The sequence below is a fragment of the Panthera uncia genome, chromosome F2 (genome assembly GCF_023721935.1).
Source record: "Panthera uncia isolate 11264 chromosome F2, Puncia_PCG_1.0, whole genome shotgun sequence".
NCBI classification, from domain to species: domain Eukaryota; kingdom Metazoa; phylum Chordata; class Mammalia; order Carnivora; family Felidae; genus Panthera; species Panthera uncia.
Genome location: NC_064812.1, coordinates 63649195 through 63673605, shown reverse-complemented (window position 1 = coordinate 63673605; position 24411 = coordinate 63649195). Strand labels below are relative to the sequence as shown.

The following is a 24411-nucleotide window of genomic DNA, read 5'->3' as shown; positions in this document are numbered from 1 at the left end:
ATAACAAAAGACCTAGGAATAAATGTAAGCAAGGAGGTGAGGAGACCTGTACTTTGTAAACTACAAAACATTGATGAAAGTAACTGGACACAGAAAGATGGAAAATATTTCTTGCTCATGGATTAGAAGAACAAATATTGTTAAAATGTTCATACTACCCAAAGTAATCTACAGATTTAATGCAATCCCTATCAAAATACAAACAACATTTTCACAGAGCTATAACAAATAATCCCAAAATTTTCATGGGACCACAAAATAGCCAAAACATTCTTGAACAAAACTGGAGTAATCACAATCCCCGATGTCAAGATATACTACAATGCTGTAGTAATCAAAACAGTATAGTAAAGGCACAAAATAGGCACGTAGATCAATAGAACAGCATAAAGAACCCAGAAATAAACCTGTGATTCTATGGTGAATTAATCTTTGACAAAGGAGGCAAGAATATTAAATGGGAAAAAGTCAAGAAATGATGTTGGGAAAGCTGGACAGCAACTTGCAAAAGAATGAAACTGGGCCACTTTCTTACACCACACACAATATAAACTCAAAATGGATTAAAGACCTAAATGTGAGTTTTTAAACCATAAAGATCCTAGGAGACAGCTCAGGCAGTAATGTCTTTGACATCATGTGTAGTAACATTTTTCTATATATGTCTCCTGAGGGAAGGGAAATAAAAACAAAAATAAACTATCAAGACTACATGGAAATAAAAAGCTTCTGTACAGCAAAGGAGACAATCATCAAAACTAGAAGACAAGCTATTGAATACAAGATATTTGCAAATGACATATCTGATGAGGAGTTAATATCCAAAATATAAAAAGAGTTATACAGTTCAAAAAACCAATAATCCAATTAAAAATGAGCCGAAGATTGAAGCATGAAAAGATGCTCAACATCACTCATCGTCATGGAAATGTAAATCAAAACTACAGTGATACCACCTCACACCTGTCAGAATGGCTAAAACCAGAAACAAGAAACAAGTGTTGGCAAGGAGGATGTGGAGAAAAAGGAATGCTTGTGCACTGCTGGTGAAAATGCAAACTGGTGCAGCCATTTTGGAAAATAACATGGAGGTTTTTCAAGATTCCAAATAGAATCACCATATGACCCAGTAATTCCACTGCTGGATATTTACCTAAAGAACATGAAAACACTAATTCGAAAAGATATATGCACCCCTGTGTTTACTGCAGCATTATTTACAGTAGCCAAATGTGGAAGCAACCCAAGTGTCCATCAATAAGATGTGGTATATATAGATAGATAGACATATAGTGTAATATTACTCAGCCATAAAAAATAATGAAATCTTGCCATTTGCAGCAACATGGATGGATCTATGGGTATAATGCTAAGTGAAATAAGTGAATCAGAAACACAAGTACCATATGTTTTCACTCATGTGGAATTTAAGAAACAAACCAAACAACAAAAAAAGACGGAAAAAAACAAGACTCTTAAATATAGAGAACAAATTAGTGGTCACCAAAGGGATGTTGGAGGGGGAATGGACAAAATAGCTGAAGGGATTAAGAGTACACTTATCATAATGAACACTGAGTAATGTATAGAATTTTGAATCTGTATTATACACCTGAAATGAATATAACCCTGTATGTTAATTACAGTGGAATTTAAAAAAATAAATAGAAAGTTAAAAAAGAAGAGAAAACAAATAATGTGGAATATGATCACATGTACTGATAACCAGTGGTGAGAAGAGTTGGATTCATTGTGGATTAGCCAGTGGGAGCAGGCTACTTGGACAGAGTAGGCCTGGTTTACTGTAACTTCTTGGATAGGTTAGCTTTCTGCTGATTGGAAATACTAAGCAAATTTGTGATCTTGGGTGAATTTTTGGCCATAAATGCTTTTCTTATTAAATTTAAACAGACTTGCTTAAGAATCTCAACTCTAGAGACTTCTGATCTTAGGGAGGGCAAAGGAATATGTACTTACACATTTAGAAAAAAATTTTTTTAACATTTATTTATTTTTGAAATACACAGAGCAGGAGCAGGGGAAGGGCAGAGAGAGAGGGAGACAGAGAATCGGAAACAGGCTCCAGGCTCTGAGCTGTCAGCACAGAGCCCGATGTGGGACTTGAACTCACGAACCGTGAGATCATGACCTGAGCCGAAGTCGGATGCTTAACCGACTGAGCCACCCAGGTGCCCCAGTACTTATACATTTTTGAGGAATAATTCGTATTTACATTGTTTAGAATTGACATTTAAATTATTTACCATGTACTTAAAATATTTTCAAGAACGTACTGCTTTTAATGTGCATTTTAAAATGTCTTTTGCTATGTAGTGATATTTGTGGTACATTGTATGTAGTGTTAAGAACTGCTTTCTTCACTGAAATCCTTCATAAAAATTTATGTTTATTATGCTTAATCAAATATAAGTGATACATCCAAGGAAAATTTGCTATTTTAATCTATTACAAGTAGATAGGTTACATTCAAGAACTTTTATAGATGTAACATTTTAAGAAGGCATAGATATAAAAAGAGCTTTGATCATTCTAATAAATAAGAAAAGTAGAGTTTCGGTTTTTTCACCTGTAAAATGCTAACTTCCTAACTCCTCTGACCTTCTTTGCGGCTCTTTGTATTTCTTTGCCCATCAGCTATTTCCCACCGAATTTCTGCTTTCAGCTACTGTTAAAACAATTTATCCTTCTCTCAGTGCTCTACTCTCCACAGCAGGGACATCTATCATTTTATTTAATTTCCCAGTAAGCGACCAGGAAGTTATTTCTAGAAAATTCTCTGCAGCTCTCAACTTTTGATCACACTCAACTCTAAATTCTATTTCACATTTCTCATCAATAGTGCCCAAACCCACTCCTTTCTCTTGCCCCCATTCTTCTCTGTTGAGCCTATAAGATAAATCTCCAAGCCCAATTCTGCTTCATTGCATAAATGCAGTTAATAACACTGAACTAATTATCCAACGTTTTTAATATTCTATCTATAAAATAAAACTTCATAGGATCAAAATTTGCCCCATCAATTCTCTGTTCTGTTACTCTGCGCATTTTCACAACCAAGCATCCACTCTTCCCCAACTTGCTCATTCTTGCAGTTCTTTTCACCTTTTGTTTCACATTTATATCACAAACATAGAAGTGGTTTTAACATAGTCTGCATCCTTAAATAATCGTATCTAGCATACCTACAGAAAACTGTGGTTTAACTGTGCTACCTACTAATTCATTTGATACAGTGGGTTTTGTAATACACATCTGCACTGTTTTACATTTGGAGAAAGTGAAATTCACAAAATAAATAACATTTCAGACACAGAGATCAAAACTGGTTCTGAGGCTGTGGATGTGTTTATAATTTTTTAAAATTCTAAAACAGAACTTTGCCTCAGCTTGCTTTTAAAAACAAATACAGTTTTAAAATTTAACAATATTGCTGTTAATTTTAATTCTTTTGCTTCAAGTCGTATTAAATTGTTATACCTGAATGTGCCTTTCTTGTAGTTTCAAAACAGTAATTTGATTACATGATTTCACAGTTGACAGCCTAATAGTTCCTTGATTTCCTGACTATGGGAACATAAATGCAGAAGGAATTCTGATTATTTGTTAAATAACTAAAATTTATCTGGTATATTTTTATGTGAGCTAGAGAATCAATATTAAGATATATAACTACTTTCTGTCCCTTTATATCACTTGGATATTCATGAAATATGTCCTAATCATATTTCACATGTTGCCTTTGGTATTATATTTGCAGATTAATTAATATTACATTGTATGTATTGTTATGCCATATTTTTATTGTATTATATTTGTGTAATATTTTGGAGAATTGTAAAAACTCAGAAGGCCAGGTCCACATCTTTAAGAAATTATTCAGAACTTTTGTCATACTAAAAACTATAGCAAACATAATTTAATGCAAGCCTGTTTCTCAGATAAGGATATTTTTAATACTCATTCTTTTGACAATGAGTTCCTATTAATCATAATATTGCAAAGACATGGAAGCACCCAAAGAAGAAACTAAAATTACCTATAGTTCCTCTTTTTAGATAAATCCACAAAAGTTTGGTCTTACCATTGTTTCCCCAACAAATCAAGCTGTTTCAGGCACATAGTAGGTCTTAAATATAAGAAAATGAATAAATGAGTAGGATTAGTGTATGAATGATGAATTATAGTATAAACTCTGACAATTGGTTTTATTTTTTCTTTTTGTAATGCAAATGCTGTACTTAAACCTTGATTGTCAAAGTGTCCACTTCAAAGATGGCTGTCTCCAGTAAACACATTGTCAGTCACAGTAGACTAGATAAAGAGCCAGGCCACCTCCCCTGACTGAAGCTCTTTGGTGTTAGAGATCTTGGTTGATTTCAAGTACTGACCATTTGGGCCTCTTGTTTTTTCTCTCCTTGTGCTCTAAATTCCCATTCTTCTGTTTTAAATTCACCAGTATAGAATGAGCCCACAAAACCCTAGGCTTCCACCCTCAACCCCAATAAAAACGGAACCCCAACATTCTGCTTGCTAGCTCTCTCTCTCTTGTCAACCTGTGACCTCACAGTGTGGCCCCAGGTGTGCTGCGTAATTTGCAGGCCTTATAAACAATAAACTTTTAATTTTTCTGAGCTTCCTGATGGTTATTGATGAAGGGCATCTTGCAATCATAATAAGAACCACAACATTGGTTATCGATAGGCTGAGATCAGTACAAAACATTGATATACACCCATATGAATTTTTAAAACAAAACTAAAATCATAGAGTAGGCGCTGCTTTTAACTGGCCTTTTTCTCACTTACTGAGATATCTCTAGCAATGACTCACATCTAGTATTTGAGTACCTTTCAAAGGTCATTAATTTATTTTTAGAGAGAAAGAGAGAGTGAGAGAGAGAGTGAGCGCACATGAGTAGGGCAGAGAGGGAGAGAGAAAGAATCCTAAGCAGGCTCTGCATTGCCAGTGTACAATATGTACAATAGACTGCACAGAGCTCCAACCCATAAACTGTAAGAGCATGACCTGAGCTGAAGTCAAGATCTGGAATCTTAACTGAGCTATCCAGGCATCCCTTTTTTAAAATTTATTTATTTATTTTGATAGTAGAACCTTTCAAAATATTAAATGATTTAAATGGTTAAAGTATCATTTAAAGAGCCACATCATACCCAAGTCTATGAAAAAAGATCACTTTAACGTGTTTTGATTAGCTAGCATACCTGTTATTGATATTGCCCTGCTTCTAACCTACACTGGATGGCTCCAAGTCCAAAATGTTTCACAGTTGGAGACAATCCATCCTTCCACTGCCATCTCTTGACTTTATTCCCTTACCTCACCCCAGTTTCCTCCTAAGAAATTTTTATCATTTCCCAGTAACACTAAGCTCTTTCACTGTGTGTGCCTTACCGCACACTTTTCTTTCTGTCACAAATGCTAGTCTCAGCTCGTCCTTCCTGAGAACACACATGCAGCCTTCTGATTCCAAATAAAAGATTTCATTCCTGGATCCTTTGTCACAGTGACCTAAAGGAGTCAGCACAAATTACAAAGAATAAGTCATCTAATAAAAATGGAAATTTTAAGTCAATTCAGAAAGAAAAAGAACATTTTGATTTACGGAAGTAGTTGAAACTGTAGACAAAATTATTTCCCTGCTGTCCTATTAATAAGAATAAGTGATCTGAGTCAGTATATTCTTTTCTCCTCTTTAGGAAACAGTGGCATTTAATTCTTCTCTTCTGAGACCCCGTGTGATTGGAGAATGGATTGGTCGAGAAGAGAATGATGCTGACCCACTAGCAGCTGAAATGTTACAGCCCCCAGTTCCAAGAAGTAAAAATGAACAATGGGAAAATGAAGACACTAGCTCCAGCCCTGCAGGAAGGTGAGATGAGATGCCTTCCAAGATTCTGAATTTGGTTAGTCGTTAAAAGCTAAAGGGAAAATAAATCCAGGTGCATGATTTTGACGATAACTTAGCAATTTTGTATAGAAAATTATGTTGGGTTCCACATAAGATAAAAGTTAATTTCTCTGTTTTAAAATTAAAGTTTTACTAGATTTGCTTTTAGATTTTGGTTTTGATTTTCTCTTTATATCTAAGAATGTCACCATCTCTTTGCTACTAAGACCAAATAGAGAAATAATTTGAAATACATAGGCTGTCAGCCGAGACCCACTATAATGCTGGGCAGGGAGTGACTGATTGTTAAGAACTGGAGATGGAGGGCTTCTCATTTACCAGAGAGATGTAGTTGGTTATTAGGGGAGATAAAATTATTAAATGTACAATAGACTGCACAAAGCAGTAGAATTTAAAATACAAGAGAAAAACCTTAGTTTAGAGCCACTTAGGTTTGGAGCTGGTAACTATGTTTGAACATAATTCTTTAAAAAAAAATTTTTTATGTTTATTTCTTTTGAGAGAGAGAGAGAGAGAGAGAGAGACAGAGAGAGCAAACCTGGGAGGGGCAGAGAGAGAGGGAGAAGGAGAAAATCCCAAGCAGGCTTTGCACTGTCAGTGCAGAGCCCAATGTGGGGCTCGAACCCACAAACCCTGAGATCATGACCTGAGCCAAAACCAAGAGTTGGAATCTCAACTGACTGAGCCATCCAGGTGCCCCTGATGGAACACAATTCTTTTCATTTGCTGTGTTTAATTTTTGAAGTATTTATCATTTGTAAATTTGGAAGTCTGTATTTCACTTACTCAGTCCTGTGATGACTCAAAATGGTGGTGGGAGATTTGCCTTAACTTTCCATATGCTAGTAGAAGTAGGGTAGTTTTGACACCTGCGAGTCCAGATCATATTTATTAGAAAAAGTGCATTCAGAACAACCTCTTTTTTTTTAATAGCAATTGCAGTGAGTAAAACCCGAAATGAAAACTTCCACTAGGAAGTTGGAGTGAAAGAAAAAGCATTATGGAGGCAAGACTTACACGAGACTGAGAAAACTGATTTAAATACTCCTGAGTTAAAATGTGACAGAGCTAAAACTTTCTTTGGGTGCTACTAGCTGACCACCACAGAAGAGATTTTCCTATTGATAGCATGGCCACAGTTATCTTTGTATTTCCTACATTAAATTTAGCAGCAACCAATAACTATTCTTTCTCAAGGAGAAAATTGTATTTTCTACAATGTAATAGCTTTCAAGGGTTTTTTATTTTGACTTATCACTTGACTAGAAGGAAGGAAATTCAGAATTCTCATTAATGTGCTTCAAGGCATATAGAAAATTGATTCTATTTCCATGAGAAATAACTTTTAAATTATTTAAATAGTCCTATATAAGGAGAAGGAAACCATTTTTAAAAATCCATTTACCTTCTTTTGTGAAATGCCAGATCAATTTCACCTGTCAATGAGGGTAATCTTATTTTTAATACCAGACTTATGAAACCCACTAGACCTTTATCTTTATTCATTGCCAGATCTTTAATGTAAAATAGAGAAATGTCAACTTTCATTTTGCTTTCATTTAGTCATAATAATAATCGGAGCTATTTATTGCAAATGTTAGTGCTTCTATTTTCTTCCCAACTTCAGTGAGCTCTGATTCCCTCTTGAATACCCAATAAAGGGGAATATTTCCTTCAATACTAGTCAAATTCCTTACCCAGAAAACTCAATCCATGAAGCTCTCTTTCAAATATTTGTTATGAAATGTCATGTTTAGTTTTATTATTCTCTGTCTTTAAATTATGAGTTGAAGTATTACCTGTGAAATGAAGAAAGGTGAAATCCTGCCCCAATGACCCAGCAGAGCAGAAAGAATGCATGTGTGTCTGAACTTGGCTTAAAAAATAGTGACAAACTATGGGTGTGAAACTATGTCTCTCCTATCTTCTAATACAAAACAGGATTTTGAATTTATACCAGGAATTCACATAGCATTAGATTTTATTTGGAGGAATAAAAATGGATTGGGGGAAATTTTTTAATGACTCTAGAGGCTATAACTAGAGTGTTAGCTTTTGTTTTTAGTAATGAACTTGTAGTATAACTTACCAGTCTTAAATACTAACAGACTAAATTGTATTATAGACTTCGGTAGGAGATTTAATTTTCAAAGATGACTTCTTCCATTTTTCTCTCCCCTACTGGGCCTGGATCATTGTCATTGCCAGTAGACATCTGTTATGTGAGTGAAGGAGGCACATAGAAGGCTGTTAGTAGATATCTGCTAAATAAAGCTTATTTATAAGAAGGATTGTTTATAGTCTATCTTAACTTTTTGCCCCTTCCTATCACAGTTTTTCCTGTTGTTAATTGCTCAACTCTTATTTGAGTGGCTGTTATTATAACACTCTATCTTTAGTACATAGCCAACTTTTTTCCTAAGGTCCTGCATATAGAACATTGTGTGAAGGGGGTTAGCAACTTTAGCATACACATTTGTCACGTGAGTGGTTAAGTTGGCGAAAATATGAAGGCAGTTATAAGGGCAATATGGAGAAACTAATAGATAAGACAAGAGCTACTGACCTGGAGTTCATGACCCCTACATGGACTCTGATGGACCCAAGAGATCTGTGAATCTCTTTATTTTTGAAAAAATTTAATGTTTATTTATTGTTCACAGATCGTGAGCATGGGAGGGGAAGAGAGACAGGGAGACACAGACTCCGAAGCAGGCTCCAGGCTCTGAGCTGTCAGTACAGAGCCTGACGTGAGGCTCAAATCCACAGACTGTGAGATCATGACCTGAGCTGAAGTCAGACACATAACCCACTGAGCCACCCAGGGACCCCTCTGAATCACTTTAAATGAAATTATGTGGAAAATGGGGGCACCTGGGTGGCTCAGTCGGTTAAGCGTCTGACTCTTGATTTCGGCTGAGGTCATGGTCTAACAGTTTTTGAGATGGAACCCTGCATCCAGCTCTGCACTGACAGCGTGAAGCCTGCTTGGGATTCTCTCTCTCCCTCTCTCTTTCTGCCCCTTCCCTGCTTGCATGCGTGCTCTCTCTCTCAAAATAAATAAATAAATATTTAAAAAAATAAATTATGTGGAAAGTGTTCTGTGTATGTGCAGATGGGCATTTTCTTTCTTAGATTCTCTAAAGGTCCTATTAAGGAAGGTTAAGAAAGAAATTAAAACATCTGAACAAGAAAAGGAACAGGGATTTATAAAAGAGAGAGGTGAAGGCATTGGGAAATGATTGAAGGCTTTCTGAAATTGTTAGATACTACCAGTTGGCATCAATTGTTATGGCTTGTCTAACCATTTAATGGGAAAGCCTATGTGTTGATTGCACATTTAGAGTTATTAAAAAATAATCACACATTGATAATACAAATGTAAATAAAATTGAATGTAATAAACATATAATTGTATGTTAAGCCATTTTAATTAAACGTTGCAATAGCTGGGTAATGGATTTCCTAAAATTACTAGCTAAATCGTAATATGGATTTGTAAATAGGCTTATCAAGCCTTGAAAGCTTAATGAAACTCCTCTGAGCTGAATCACTTTATTAAAACAAGAATATCAATACATATTATAAGATCTGGTAAATTGACTTTGTTAAGTGAACATTGCTATCAGACGGTAAATATGCCATAAAATGAATAGAAAATCTTACAATTTAGAAATATATATTAAATATTTTTTAAAAAGCTAAATTCACTTTCCATTAAGAAGTGTTTCTTTTCATTAAAGCTCATAATTGCTTGTGAGATATCTGTTAATGAAGCCTGAAAATGTTCCCTTCCTCTTGGAGCTTCCTCTGTTGGCAGCAAGAGACAAATAATAAACAAGTAAATAAATATAAAAATATGTACCATACGTTCAAGCAGTGATAAGTGACAAGATGGAAAATAAACCAGAATAGGAAGGAAGAAAATGGACAAAGGACACTCTTTTTCATGAGAAGTCCAAGAACAAAGAAATAACCTTCATATTGTCAGATTTTAGCTGTTGTAGACCTGATAGAAAATATGTAATACATATGTCAGAGACTAAGTCAAGCTTAGTAATTTAGGGATATTCTAATGTAAATTTTAAGCGGAAAGAATGTTGATTAATGGAAAATTAATCTTTCAAAGGAATCAAAAAACAGAAGCCTTAAAAATATCGAAAACAAATGTATCTTATGACTCACTCATTTCTTTTTGAAAGCCAAAATGGCATATAACTAAATCACACATTTATTACAGAATGTTGATAGGGCATTTTGATGAGTTCAAAATTTGTTATTTCTCATTTATTTAGGAATTCATTCATTTATTTCTTTAGGAAATACACATCCTAACTCAAGTTATTCTTTTATGAAACTCATTACTAGTCACTTGTGGAATCATAGACTCATAGGTGGACTCTTCCTAGGCAGTCAACACGTAATCAATGTCTGGGATTCATAGCCTAGCACTGTCTTCATGACCAAACCATGTATTTTAATAAGACTAAAGGAGACACTTCCTTCAGCCTTTATGAAAATGATCTTGGTCATTGTTGGCTGTTGAATAGGAATTACACATTTATAATCTGCCCTTTGTTCCTCATCTTTGACAGCCTAATCTACATATTTTTCCTTATCCTGTTTCACTACCAATATATTTCCTGGATTTTTGTATCTCTCAAGTTGGAAGACTCCTATAGATCTGCTTAAATTAATTCTTACTTTATTTAGTGTGTTTAAAAATGGAGTCTAAAAGAAAAAGTGATTTATTATTTATTGAGCATTAACACAAGGTAATGTGCTAGATACTGCATGAGACCAATATGAAAAAGAACACCTTAGATTCAAAGTACAGGTATTTACTTTCAGATGAGTAGAATGACAAGGAAATGTGTTTTATTTCTGCAGCTCAGCACCCACAGTGCCTGTATATGTATATATATATAAAACACTTAGTGTCTGCTAAAGTAATTATGAAAACTTCACATAGGGGCGCCTGGGTGGCTCAGTTGGTTAAGCATCTGACTTCGACTCAGGTCATGATCTCATGGTTTGTGAGTTTGGGCCCCATGTTGGGCTCTGTGCTGGCAGCTCGAGCCTGGAACCTGCTTCGGATTCTGCATCTCCCTCTTTCTCTGCCCCTCCCCTGCTCGTGCTCTCTCTCTCTAAAATAAATAAACGTTAAAAAATTAAAAGCATCACATCTAAACATTAAAAAAAAACCAGAACTCTTACGCATAAGCCAAAATGCGACAATGAAGTGTGAAACTTTTTATGATCTCTTCAACAACCTGGACGTTAATGCAAAGAAAGTCCTTTAATTTCTGCCTAGAGACAAGAGAAAGGGCACAGATTCTGCCTGCGAGGCTATAGTGGTGAACTAAAGAAGCTTAGGAGGTAGGTTAAGAGAGGAATAATCTTTTTTTTTAATTTTATTTTTAATTTTTTAAAATTTACATCCAAATTAGTTAGCATATAGTGCAACAATGATTTCAGGAGTAGATTCCTTAGGGCCCCTTACCCGTTTAGCCCATCCCCCTTCCCACAATCCCTCCCATAACCCTCAGTTTGTTCCCCATCTTCTGTTTTGTCCCCCTCCCTGTTTTTATATTATTTTTGTTTCCCTTCCCTTATGTTCATTTGTTTTGTCTCTCAAAGTCCTCCTATGAGTGAAGTCATATGATTTTTGTCTTTCTCTGACTGACTAATTTCACTTAGCATAATACCCTCCAGTTCCATCCACGTAGTTGCAAATGGCAAGATTTCATTCTTTTTGATTGCTGAGTTATACTCCATTGTATATATATACCACATTTTCTTTATCCATTCATCCATCGATGGACATTTGGGCTCTCTCCATATTTTGGCTATTGTTGATAGTGCTGCTATAAACATGGGGGTGCATGTGTCCCTTTGAAACAGCACACCTGTATCCCTTGGATAAGTGCCTGGTAGTGCAATTGCTGGGTCTTAGGGTAGTTCTATTTTTAGTTTTTTGAGGAACCACCATACTGTTTTGCAGAGTGGCTGCACCAGCTTGCATTCCCACCAACAGTGCAAAAGAGATCCTCTTTCTCCGAATCCTCGCCAACATCTGTTGTTGCCTGAGTTGTTAATGTTAGCCATTCTGACAGGTGTGAGGTGGTATCTCATTGTGGTTTTGTATTTCCCTGATGATGAGTGATGTTGAGCATTTTTTCATGTGTCAGTTGGCCATCTGGATGTCTTCTTTGGAGAAGCGTCTATTCATATCTTTTTCCCATTTCTTCACTGGACTATTTGTTTTTTGGGTGTTGAGTTTGATAAGTTCTTTGTAGATTTTGGATACTAACCCTTGATCTGATATGTCATTTGCAAATATCTTCTCCCATTCTGTCGGTTGCCTTTTAGTTTTGCTAATTATTTCCTTTGCTGTGCAGAAGCTTTTTACTTTGTTGAGGTCCCAGTAGTTCATTTTTGCTTTTGTTTCCCTTGCTTCCAGAGACGTGTTGAGTAAGAAGTTGTTGCGGACAAGATCAAAGAGGGTTTTGCCTGCTTTTTCCTTAGGGATTTTGATGGCTTCTTGTCTTACATTGAGGTCTTTCATCCATTTTGAGTTTATTTTTGTGTATGGTGTAAGAAAGTGGTCCAGGTTCATTCTTCTGCATGTTGCTGTCCAGTTTTCCCAGCACCAGTTGCTGATGAGACTGTCTTTATTCCATTGGATATTCTTTGCTGCTTAGTCAAAGATTAGTTGGCCATAGCTTTGTGGGTCCATTTCTCAGTTCTCTATTCTGTTCCATTGATCTGAGAGTCTGTTCTTGTGCCAGTACCATACTGTCTTGATGATTACAACTTTGTAGTGTAGCTTGAAGTCTGGGATTGTGATGCCTCCTTCTTTGGTTTTCTTTTTCAAGATCGCTTTGGCTATTCAGGATCTTTTCTGGTTCCATACAAATTTTAGGATTATTTGTTCTAGCTCTGTGAAGAAGGCTGTTGTTATTTTGATAGGGATTGCATTGAATATGTCAATTGCTTTGGGTAGTGTCGACATTTTAACAATATTTCTTCTTGCTATCCAGGAGCGTGGAATCTTTTTCCATTTCTTTGTGTCTTCTTCAATTTCTTTCATAAGCTTTCTATAGTTTTCAATGTACAGATTTCTCATCTCTTTGGTTAGATTTATTCCTAGGTATTTTATGTTTTTTTGTGCAACTATAAATGTGATCGTTTCCTTGATTTCTCTTTCTGTCATTTCATTGTTGGTGTATAGGAATGCAACTGATTTCTGTGCACTGATTTTATATCCTGCAACTTTGCTGAATTCATGAATCAATTCTAGAAGTTTTTTTGGTGGAATCTTTTGGGTTTTCCATATAAAGTGTCATGTCATCTGTGATGAGTGAAAGTTTGACCTCCTCCTGGCCGATTTGGATGCCTTTGATTTCTTTGTGTTGTCTGATTGCAGAGGCTAAGACTTCCAATACTGTGTTGAATAACAGTGGCAAGAGTGGACATCCCTGTCTTGTTCCTGACCTTAGGGGGAAAGCTCAGTTTTTCCCCATTGAGGATGAAATTAGCATTGGGTCGTTCATATATGGCTTTTATGATCTCGAGGTATGCTCCTTCTGTCCCTACTTTCTTGAGGGTTTTTATCAAGGAAGGATGCTGTATTTTGTCAAATGCTTTCTCTGCATCTGTTGAGAGGATCATATGGTTCTTGTCCTTTCTTTTATTGATGTGATGAATCACGTTAATTGTTTTGTGGATATTGAACCAGCCCTGTATCCCAGGTATAAATCCCGCTTGGTCGTGGTGAACAATTTTTTTAAATGTATTGTTGGATCAGGTTGGCTAATATCTTGTTGAGGATTTTTGCATCCGTGTTCATCAGGGAAATTGGTCTAGGTTCTCCTTTTTAGTGGGGTCTCTGTCTGGTTTTGGAATCAAGGTAATGCTGGCTTCATAGAAAGATTTTGGAAGTTTTCCTTCCATTTCTATTTTTTGGAACAGTTTCAAGAGAATAGGTGTATTAACTCTTCCTTAAATGTTTGGTAGAATTCCCCTGGAAAGCCATCTGGCCCTGGACTCTTATTTTTTGGGAGAATTTTGATTACTAATTCGATTTCCTTACTGGTCATGGGTCTGTTCAAATTTTCTATTTCTTCCTGTTTCAGTTTTGGTAGTGTATATGTTTCTAGGAATTTGTCCATTTCTTCCGGATTGCTCATTTTATTGGCATTTAATTGCTCATAATATTCTCTTATTATTATTTTTATTTCTGCTGTGTTGGTTGTGATCTCTTCTTTCATTCTTGATTTTATTTATTTGTGTCGTTTCCTTTTTCTTTTTGATCAAACTGACTAGTGGTTTATCAATTTTGTTAATTCTTTCAGAGAACCAGCTTCTGGTTTCATTGATCTGTTCTACTGGGTTTTTTTTTTTTTTGTTTTTTTTGTTTTTTTTTTTTTGGTTTTGATAGCATTAATTTCTGCTGTAAACTTTATGATTTCCTGTCTTCTGCTGGTTTTGCGTTTTACTTGCTGTTCTTTTTCCAGCTCTTTAAGGTGTAAGGTTAGGTTGTGTATCTGAGATCTTTCTTCCTTCGTTAGGAAGGCCTGGATTGCTATATACTTTCCTCTTAGGACCACCTTTGCTGCATCCCAGAGGTTTTGGGTTGTGGTTTTATCATTTTCATTGACTTCCACATACTTTTTAGTTTCCTCTTTAACTGCTTGGTTAGCCCATTCATTCTTTAGTAGGATGTTCTTCAGTCTCTAAGTATTTGTTACCTTTCCAAATTTTTTCTTATGGTTGATTTAGAGTTTCATAGCGTTGTGGTCTGAAAATATGGACGGTATGATCTCAATCTTTTTGTACTTACTTTGGTCTGATTTGTGTCCCAGTATATGGTCTATTCTGGAGAACGTTCCATGTGCACTGGAGAAGAATATATATTCTGCTGCTTTAGGATGAAATGTTCTGAGTATATCTGTTAAGTCCATCTGGTCCAATGTGTCATTCAAAGCCATTGTTTCCTTGTTGATTTTTTGATTAGATGATCTGTCCATTGCTGTGAGTGGGGTGTTGAAGTCTCCTATTATTATGGTATTAGTATCGATGAGTTTATGTTTGTGATTAATTGATTTATATATTTAGGTGTTCTCACATTTGGTGCATAAATGTTTATAATTGTTAGGTCTTCTTGGTGGATAGACCCTTTGATTATGATATAATGCCCTTCTGCATCTCTTGATACAGTCTTTATTTTAAAGCCTAGATTGTCTGATATAAGTATGGCTACTCTGGCTTTCTTTTGTTGACCATTAGCATGATAGATGGTTCTCCATCCCCTTATTTTCAATCTAAAGGTGTCTTTAGGTCTAAAGTGGGTCTCTTGTAAACAGAATATAGATGGATCTTGTTTTCTCATCCATTCTGTTACCCTGTGTCTTTTGATTGGAGCATTGAGTCCATTGACGTTTAGAGTGAGTACTGAAAGATATGAATTTATTGCCATTACGATGCTTGTAGAATTGGAATTTCTGGTGGTGTTCTCTGGTCCTTTCTAATCTTTTGTTACATTTGGTATATATATATATATATATTTTTTTTTTTCATCTTTTCCCCCTCAGAAAGTCCCCCTTAAAATTTCTTGCAGGGCTGGATTAGTGGTCACAAACTCCTTTAATTTTTGTTTGTCTGGGAAACTTTGTATCTCTTCTATTTTGAATGACAGCCTTGCTGGATAAAGAATTCTTGGTTGCATATTTTTCTGATTCAGCACACTGAATATATCCTGCCACTCCTTTCTGGCCTGCCAAATTCTGTGGATAGGTCTTCCCTTGTAGGTTAGGGACTTTTTTTCCTTTGCTGCTTTCCTGATTCTCTCCTTGCCTATTTTGTGAATTTGGCTATGATATGCTTTGTTGATGGTCTGTTTTTGTTGAATCTAATGGTGGTCCTCTGTGCTTTCTGGATTTTGATGTCAGTGTCTTTCCCCAGGTTAGGAAAGTTTTTTGCTATGATTTGCTCACATAACCCTTCTACCCCTATTTCTCTCTCTTCTTCTTCTGGGACCCCTGTGATTCTGATGCTGTTCCTTTTTAATGAGTCACTGATTTCTCTAATTCTTAAATTGTGCTCTTTTGCCTTAATCTCCTTCTTTTTTTCCACTTCATTATTCTCCTCTATATCACTGATTCTCTGTTCTGCCTCATCCATGCTTGCTGCCACCGCATCCATCCATGATTGCAGCTCAGTTACAACATTTTTAATTTTATTCTGGCTCTTTTTTACTTCTTTTATCTCTTAGAAAGGGATTCTAATCTATTTTTGACTCCAGCTAGTATTCTTGTTATCGTGATTCTAAATTCTGGTTCAGACATTTTGCTTTATCTGTGTTGGTTAAATCCCTGGCTGTCGTTTCTTCGTGCTCTTTCTTTTGGGGTGAATTCCTTTGTTTTGTCATTTTGAAGGGCGAAAAGGAATTAATGAGGTAGAAAAATTAAAATTACTAAAATAAAAATTAGAAAAATATGAAAATTAAAAAATTAAACACCCACGCACACACACAAATCGAATAAATGATGCTAGATTCTAGGTGTGTTTTGATCTGGGTGTTGAAAGTGGTTTGACAGATTAGAGAAAAAATAAGGGGGGGGAGAAAAAAAGGGAAATAGTTAGAATTTGAAAAAATGAATACACTGAAGTAGACTAAAATGAGATGATGGGAGTAAAATAGAATTTGAGAAAATATACACAAAAGTAAAGAATGATGTAGAATATAATTAAAGAAAATCAATGAAAATTAAATATAAATTTGAATCTTTTCTTTTTCTGTATTCAAGAAAAAGAAAAGAAACGAAAAAAGAAAAAAGAAAGAAAAAAAGGAAATCGTTTGAGAATTTGAAAAAGTGAATACACCTTGGTAGACTAAAATAAAAGGATGGAAGTAAAATAGAATTTGAAAAAATTTACACAAAAGTAAAAAATATACTAATAAAAATTAAAGAAAAATATTTTTAATAAAAATTGAAAATAAAAATGAGTTTTTTCTTTTTCTGTATTCAAGAAAAAGAAAAGTGTAAAGAGAAAAAAAAAAGAGCATTGAATAGGTGGACCTGCTAACAGATTGAAGTAGGACTGAAATTCCTTCATTTTCCCCTAGAAGTCAGTCTATGTAGCGCTTCATAGTCCATAAACTAAGCTGGTGGTGAGACTTGTGTTCTTGAGGAGGGAAGTTGGCCCAGTTGGGTGGGGCTCAGTGTAATGGCTCCGCTTTCCAATAGATGGCGCTGCTATCCTGCTGGGCTGGATTGTTGCTACGCTGGTAGGTGCGTATGCGCATGTGTGGAAGCCGTTAAAATGGCACCACTCAGCTACCCTGTCTGTTCTGGGTCAGCAATCGCGCACCTGTCCTCTGTCTTCAGCTTTCGTCTACTCCCTGCTTTTTCACCCTTTGTGACCAGGCCCCAGGCAGTACCTTTCTCCCGAGTTTTGTCTCAGATGCGGCTGTTTTCCCCGGCCCCTTACTTCTGAAGGACTGCGGCTTTGACCCGTTCCGTCCCTCTGTGGGAGGGTCTCACTGAGCATTGGCCAAATATCGGCTGCACCCAGGAACGCTTGCTAGACCCTGCTGCTGCCGGTGCCCCGAGACTACGGCCAGGTGCCAGCCCGCCCCAGGAAGAGTTCGCGAGATACTGTAGCAGCAGCATTTCAGGGACGATGGAAAATCACAACACACATCTGGCACCAGGCTTCAGCCTTAAGGACCTTGTTCCAGCACCAGCGAATGTGGCTGTTTTCTGGGGTCTGCTGGGACCAGGTGGCTTCAACAGTCTCTACCAAATGTCCTTCCGCTTCTCCCCGTGTGTCCCGAGAACCTCCTGGACCCCACTCTGTTCCTGGGGATTCTCCCCTCCTACCAGAGCACCACCAGGTATCTAGCTGTGGAGTTGCAGCCTTTGCGCTCCCCTTGTTTACAGTCTTAATGGAATTTAAACCCTCTCCTTTCTCCTTTCTCCCTTTTTAGTTTGGTCCCTGCGGCTGTTTCCAATTTTCCACTTTCTCTCCAGCTGCTTTTTGGGGAGGGGTGCTTTTTCCGTATTCCGCCCCTCCCCCCGCCCGAACTGAGCTCTCTCAGCTCAAAAAAGCACCTCCCTTCCTGCACCTTCTCACTCTGCTCCCCAAGTTCACTTCTCTGCGCTGCGTACCTGCTGAATTCTGTGGTTCAGGTCGTGCAGATTGTTGTGTTAACCCTCCAGTCAGTTTTCTAGGTGTGTAGGATAGTTTACTGTTGGTCTGGTGGTATTTCATGGACATGAGACACACAAAAAACTTCCATGCTGTTCCAGCATCTTGGCTCCTCCCCCCAGGAATAATCCATTTTTCCACCAAAGAGAGCAAGCACATGGGGTCAGATAAAACTAATACTTACCAATCTGTGTCCAGAAACAAGCATATAAAATGCAATGCAGCAGGGTCAGGCACCCAGGGAAGGGTGGGGTCAGGAGGAAGAGAACAAATGGTAATTCAGAATACAGGCCATCAGGACGGGAAGGAAGGTTCCACCTGGAGAGAGAGGCTGAGGGAGGCAGGTGGCCACTTTAAACCATCCTTTTCCCATTAATCTGGTTTAGAATTTATCTTTTTAAACCAAAGTAAAATGGAGTTTTGGAGTATATTAACACATCATTGAAGTATCAACTGTTGTTCTTTTTCATAAAGCCTCTTTGTGGTTCCGTTTCCTTCTCTGTGGGATGATACTGCTGAAGGAAGCATGCAGATATCCAGGATGCTGCCTGTTGTATTTTCTGAACACATAATGGTATTAATTACTGTTTAGTGACTGCTCCAGGTGCTTTATATCTCTTAATTCATTCCATCCTCATGAAAACATTATTATCTGTAATTTAGGAAGGAGGAAACTAAATCCCAGAGTAGTTACGTCACTGTCCCAAGATTGTACAACTATTAAGTAGCTGAGCCAGTCTGTCTTCCTCCAAATTCCATGCACTTCCGTGCTGTATGCAACCTCCCTTCAAGAAGGACTTCTAAGAATCCCCTTATCATTCAGGTTTAGGTTCGAAGTCCAGAGTAGAGGGGCCCAGGACCCTACATGCTGTCAGAAGGACCCTAATCCCACCTTTCCCCATCTCAGTCACCACTTGTCTGCATTACGAGCTCTGCTTCCCAGTAGCAGGGTACTCTTTTCTCTCTAATGGTGCAGTTTGCACTTCTGTAGTCTATAGGTTATGGAGTTGGAAAAGAGGAAGGTGTCATCCTTGCTCCCCTTTCCTGCTTGTAGATCTTGCTGTCTCCTTTCCCCCTAAAAAAGTCTCCAGTTCTGTATTTCTTGTTTCCAAACATGCTAATCTTACACCACCTCTCATAGCAATCATTTACCAAATCCCAGGTCACTCCTCTTTTCCTAAATAATGCATGCATCTGGCTCATTGTCACATTCCCCAGCACCCTCCCTATCTTGGTGAAGTTAGTATCCACATTAGTGATTCTTTCCCAAACCTAGCCTCTCCTTCCTTAGTCTGCTCTTCACCACTGATCTTGAATTCCACCCTACTTTAGTCACTTATCTTCTCTGTCATATCTAAGCCTCATTATTATTAACTGCTAACCCATAATGTCAATCTCAGGTATTTCATTCTCTGACTATACCTCCTATCTTTCTAGTTTGTTCCCACTAGTGCCCAACTTTAACTGGGACCTAGATATACTGGTTCCACTCAGTTTTTCTTGCCCCTCATCCACCTTGTTTTCCTCATTTTTCTCCTTATACAGCTTCTGGTTTGGGCCCATTGTTGTAATCTATTTATTGGGTATAACCCTATTTCTCTTACCTCTCTTTTCCTTTGTTTTACTTACGTGGTAAAACTCTACCCTATTTAAGTCTGACTATTCCATGGCTGAACTGGCACAGGCTAGAGAAGAACACATGGCCACACCGGCTGGTATCACTATGAATCCATGACCACCAAACTCTAGGAGGTCACTGGTCCTGCCCAAAGATACTCTGGGTTCATCCAGTCTGTTCACGTGTCCACACTCCTCAATGACGATCGCATGCCTTTTCTTGTCTCCTCAAACCTCCATCATTCCTCCCCAGTCCTTCTGTTCAACTGATGACACTTCCAGGAATGTAAAGGTTCTGGTCACTCTGGAAAACAGTTTGGGAGTTTTATATAAAACTAAACATGTAAATACCAAACTTGTCTCAGGTAAATGAAAACTTATCTTCACACAGAAGCAAGTATATGAATGTTCATAGCCAAAAAACTTAACCCCTATGTCCTTCAATATGTGAATGGTTAGATAGATTGAAGTACATGCATGCCGTAGCAAAGAAAGGGAGTGGACTCTTGATACATGGAACAGCATGAATGAATCCTTAGGTAATTAGACTGCCTGAAAAAAAACATTAAAAGGTTACATAGATACCCTTTGTATAATATTCTTGAAATGAGAAAATTGTAGGAATGGAGAACAGACTCGTAGTTGCCAGAGGTTAGGGATGGGGAAAAAGGGGTATGGAGTCTGGTGGGAGGGGCAGAAAAGGGCAGTATGAGGGCACCTTGTGGTGTTTGAAATGTTCTGTTTCTTGATTCTGGTGGTGGATACATGATACACAAATCTACACAAATACTAAAAATATCGGGAACTAAATACGCACGCAGGGGCATACACACACAAATGAGTACAATTAAAATGGGAAATCTGAGTAAGATTAGAGAATTGTATCGTTGTCAGAAAACTATTGTACAGTAGTTTTATAATATGATGCTGTTGAAGGAAACTGTGGAAAGGGAGGGTGCACAGGATCTCAATGTATTATTTCTTAGAACTTCATGTAAATCTATAATTATTTCAAAGCAAAAAAAATCAATTAAAAATGTTAGTAATCTGTTAAAAACACCTTGAGAGTTTTGACAGTCCATCTCCCCCCAACTATCTTTCAGCAAAGGGCATTCGTATCCACTGATGGGCCTTGCCTGAGCAGTTACTATGTTGGTGGTTGCGAAATGGTGATTTTCTGCTTCTACCATTCCTGCTACATTTATTAACTAGCATTAACCAGGACAAACAAAAGGTTTTTCTCTGCCCCTCTTTCCCCTGACCTTCTCTTTCATATCCACCCTAACTTTGAGGTGAACCAATGGGGTGGGACTGATTGATCTTTGCCCACTGATGACATACAAAGTCATTTTGCTGTTTCCATCCTCTTCTTAGACAACGTCGAACCTAGTATGGCTGTTAAGACAACTTGAAATGTTCTGATCTGTGCCGTGAAATTTATCTGGTTGGTTCTTTATTTTTGTTTTTTTACCACACTCCTTCTACATTTTGGCCTGGTGGCAGTGGGGACCAGACATGTAACCCACTTACCTTATGGGCTGTCCTTCTGAATACCTTTAGAAAGGTTATGTTTTCATCTTGCCTGGGAGAGATTTCCTCTACATCATGTGTTTTTCTTTCATGAAGAGACATTTGCCATTTCCTTCCTTTGGGCAATAATTTGAAAAGAAATTGGATTATAGAGAAAAGATGAACTTTGGAACAATTTTTTAACTATATGTGATTGTTGTTTGGACTTGTAAGTTGTCCAATCAGATACTGTCTTGAGAAGTTGGGGGAGAGGGAACCATGAAACACAGAGAATTTACCCAAAGGAGCCTGGCTTTATGACAAAGAAACTCCTCCAAATTTTTTTTTTTAATTTTTTAACATTTATTTATTTTTGTGACAGAGAGAGACAGAGCATGAACCGGGGAGGGTCAGAGAGAGGGAGACACAGAATCCGAAACAGGCTCCAGGCTCTGAGCTGTCAGCACAGAGCCCGACGCGGGGCTCGAACCCACGGACCGTGAGATCATGACCTGAGCCGAAGTCGGCCGCTTAACTGACTGAGCCACCCAGGCGCCCCTGAAACTCCTCCAAATTTTCAAAGACTCTTTAAACTCAAAGAAACTGAGAAACATTTAATTGCCAATTTTGGTTTCATCTTTTCTTCTACCAAATCCTAACCCCACATCTAGGCAGCCCGATAGGAATAGTGAGGAAAGTTATTTCAGTTATAGAAACTAGCGTTTTCATTTTAAAATAGTCTTGTGATAGTATAATAGTTATCCCGTTACATGTGTTTTGCTTGACATGCATTTGTTTGTAGATAAGGGATTTTTACATAATAATCTGGACTTTCTGCCTCCTCTTTTTAAAAAAATCAGAAAAAAATGCATCAACAGTGGGCTTTAATAATGACATGGCTGATTAGCACCTCCTCCCTTAAATGGGGCAGGAGTTACAGTTTGCCATGTTTCTCACCAATACCTACTTGGAAGATTGTTTATGAGGTGCCAAAGGATGTCTAGGAAAGAAGATAGTCTATATTTCCCTCATCCTTGGGAAGAATTTTACTAATATGACTATAATTTTGCATAGCAAAAAATTGAATGAAAATTTGGTTGCAGATTTTCTTTATTTACCACAGCTAATTGATAGTGTTGTCATCATTGAAAACTAACATTTAAATATTTCTTCAGCTTAAAGGTGGAGCCCAAGACTAAAGGATTAAAACAGCAGCAACAGCAACATAAGAAACTTCTGGCAGCAATGCTCTCTCAAGATTCTTTTGAGTCTCTCCATAGCCCTACCCCATCTGTAACAGAAGAAGATATTGATAATGAAGATGATGCAATGGAATTGCTGGGTAATTTTAAAAATTAATAATTTCTCTTTCTCTTCTTCTCTGGCATTGTAAAAGTGTGTAGTGATTTAGAGATTTTAAAGTTTTTGAATAGTTTTGTCCTAGGGGAAAGACACCATTTAACACATATTTTATTTACATTAGACTTTCATGAAGTTGCATGTAAGAATGAAGTTGAAATGACCTAAGCATGTGAAGTATTTATTAGACTGTATTTTGTCTTTGTATATGCAGCACTTTACCTTCTGACTCTTTAATCAAGCTTTATTCTGTGTGCAATTGTGATAAAAATTCAAGTCTGTCTGCTTTATTCTCTGATTATGATTGCCTTGATCACATCTTCTGTCTATAAAATATATCCAAAATACATATTTCAGCCCTCATTCCAAAGTGTCCCCTATTGTTTCAAGGATGTTTTAGAAAAATAGAGTAAAATTTAAAAGGACAGATAGTAAATTAGTGTTTTGTGTCTTCCATAAATGACAGGAAAGTTTGCAAGATTTCAGTGTTTTTATAGGCTCGTTACTTTCATGAAAACCTTATTAGTGTTGTATATGTAGGGAACCCTTTATATCTTAAATGAAGTAAATGTATGTTTTTATTTCACCATAAATCTCTGGATAGTAGTTTTTTTTAACTGAACTTTCCTTTTATCCTAAATAATTAGAATAATTTTTGAATACTTTGTAACCATATACTAAAGTGAATAAATAATGTAATCATTCAAAAACTGCAAATAAATTTAACATAGAATAAGGAGTCTCAGAAACATACAGACATTTAAAAATTTTTTTTTTCTAAATGAGCTTCCTGGGTTTTAAGTGTTCATGGCAGCAAAATACTATGATTTAAAAAAAAGATATGTCTCCTTGCATATACCTACAGAGGTGTTACTCAATGATGGCAGGTTCATCACTGTTTTCTGATAATACTGAATTCATTCCAGCATTGAGGAGACTGTCATGGCATTTTCACTTTATGCTGTTCATCTTTTTTTTTTTTAAGAACAATTAAGTCTGAGTATTTTTTTTTCAAGGAATCTCATCTCCCCACCTCCAAATCATTGATGTGGCAGATATGCCAGATGTTGTGGTACCTTCCCCAACTTCAATTCAGGAAATGTTTTTCTAAGCACTTAACCTCATGCTAGGCACTGAGCTCTGTCCTAGGATCATAATAAAACAATCATGGATTCTGTTTGCAGGAACTTTGCATTTCTTAGTGTTTGAGATAAAAAATGTAACTACATTCATGTAGTTCTTGCTACAGGTGCTAATGTGATTAAGCACACAGTTTAAATAGGGATAACACTTAATGCAGAGGTAGAGGATGATGATCAAGGAATGTTTCATAGAGAAGCTGATTCTAGCGGTGAGTTGAGTCCTAGAGGACAAGTGGATGGAAGTTCAGCAGGCAGAGTGTAGTCATTAGCCTTGTAGGTTTGCTCTTGTACGAATGGACTCTTTTGCAGTTGTGCTCCATGACTGAGCTTGTAAATTGTTCCTTTGCTTTGGTCGTTAACAGTGAAGGGGGCAGGGTCTGAACAGTGACTGTCACTGGCAGGGCCAGGACGTTGTTCATATAACATCAACGTTGGCTTTTTGGTACATTGACGTTGAATTGTACAGGTATTGCTCTCTCTCTCTCCCATCCATTGCGTGACTGACGGCTCTTGATCAGTTGATATCCACAGGAAGGAAATTATACTTACCTTGCAAAGATAATCTTTTGAAGAAATCTAGGCATGCTCAGAATCACTTTGGATTTCCTGATAGCATCG

The 24411-nt window shown here is 37.1% G+C and overlaps 1 protein-coding gene across 1 annotated transcript in view; it reads left to right on the top strand.

The window, feature by feature from the left end:
• The window catches only part of CF2H8orf34 (chromosome F2 C8orf34 homolog), a 164353-nt gene extending 140854 nt beyond the window's left edge, over positions 1-23499 (top strand). The window contains 2 exon segments of the mRNA XM_049633303.1: positions 5739-5911; positions 22468-23499. Of these exon segments, the coding sequence (XP_049489260.1) occupies positions 5739-5911; positions 22468-22651 (357 nt within the window). The 3' untranslated portion in view covers positions 22652-23499.
• The last annotated feature ends 912 nt before the right edge of the window (positions 23500-24411 follow it).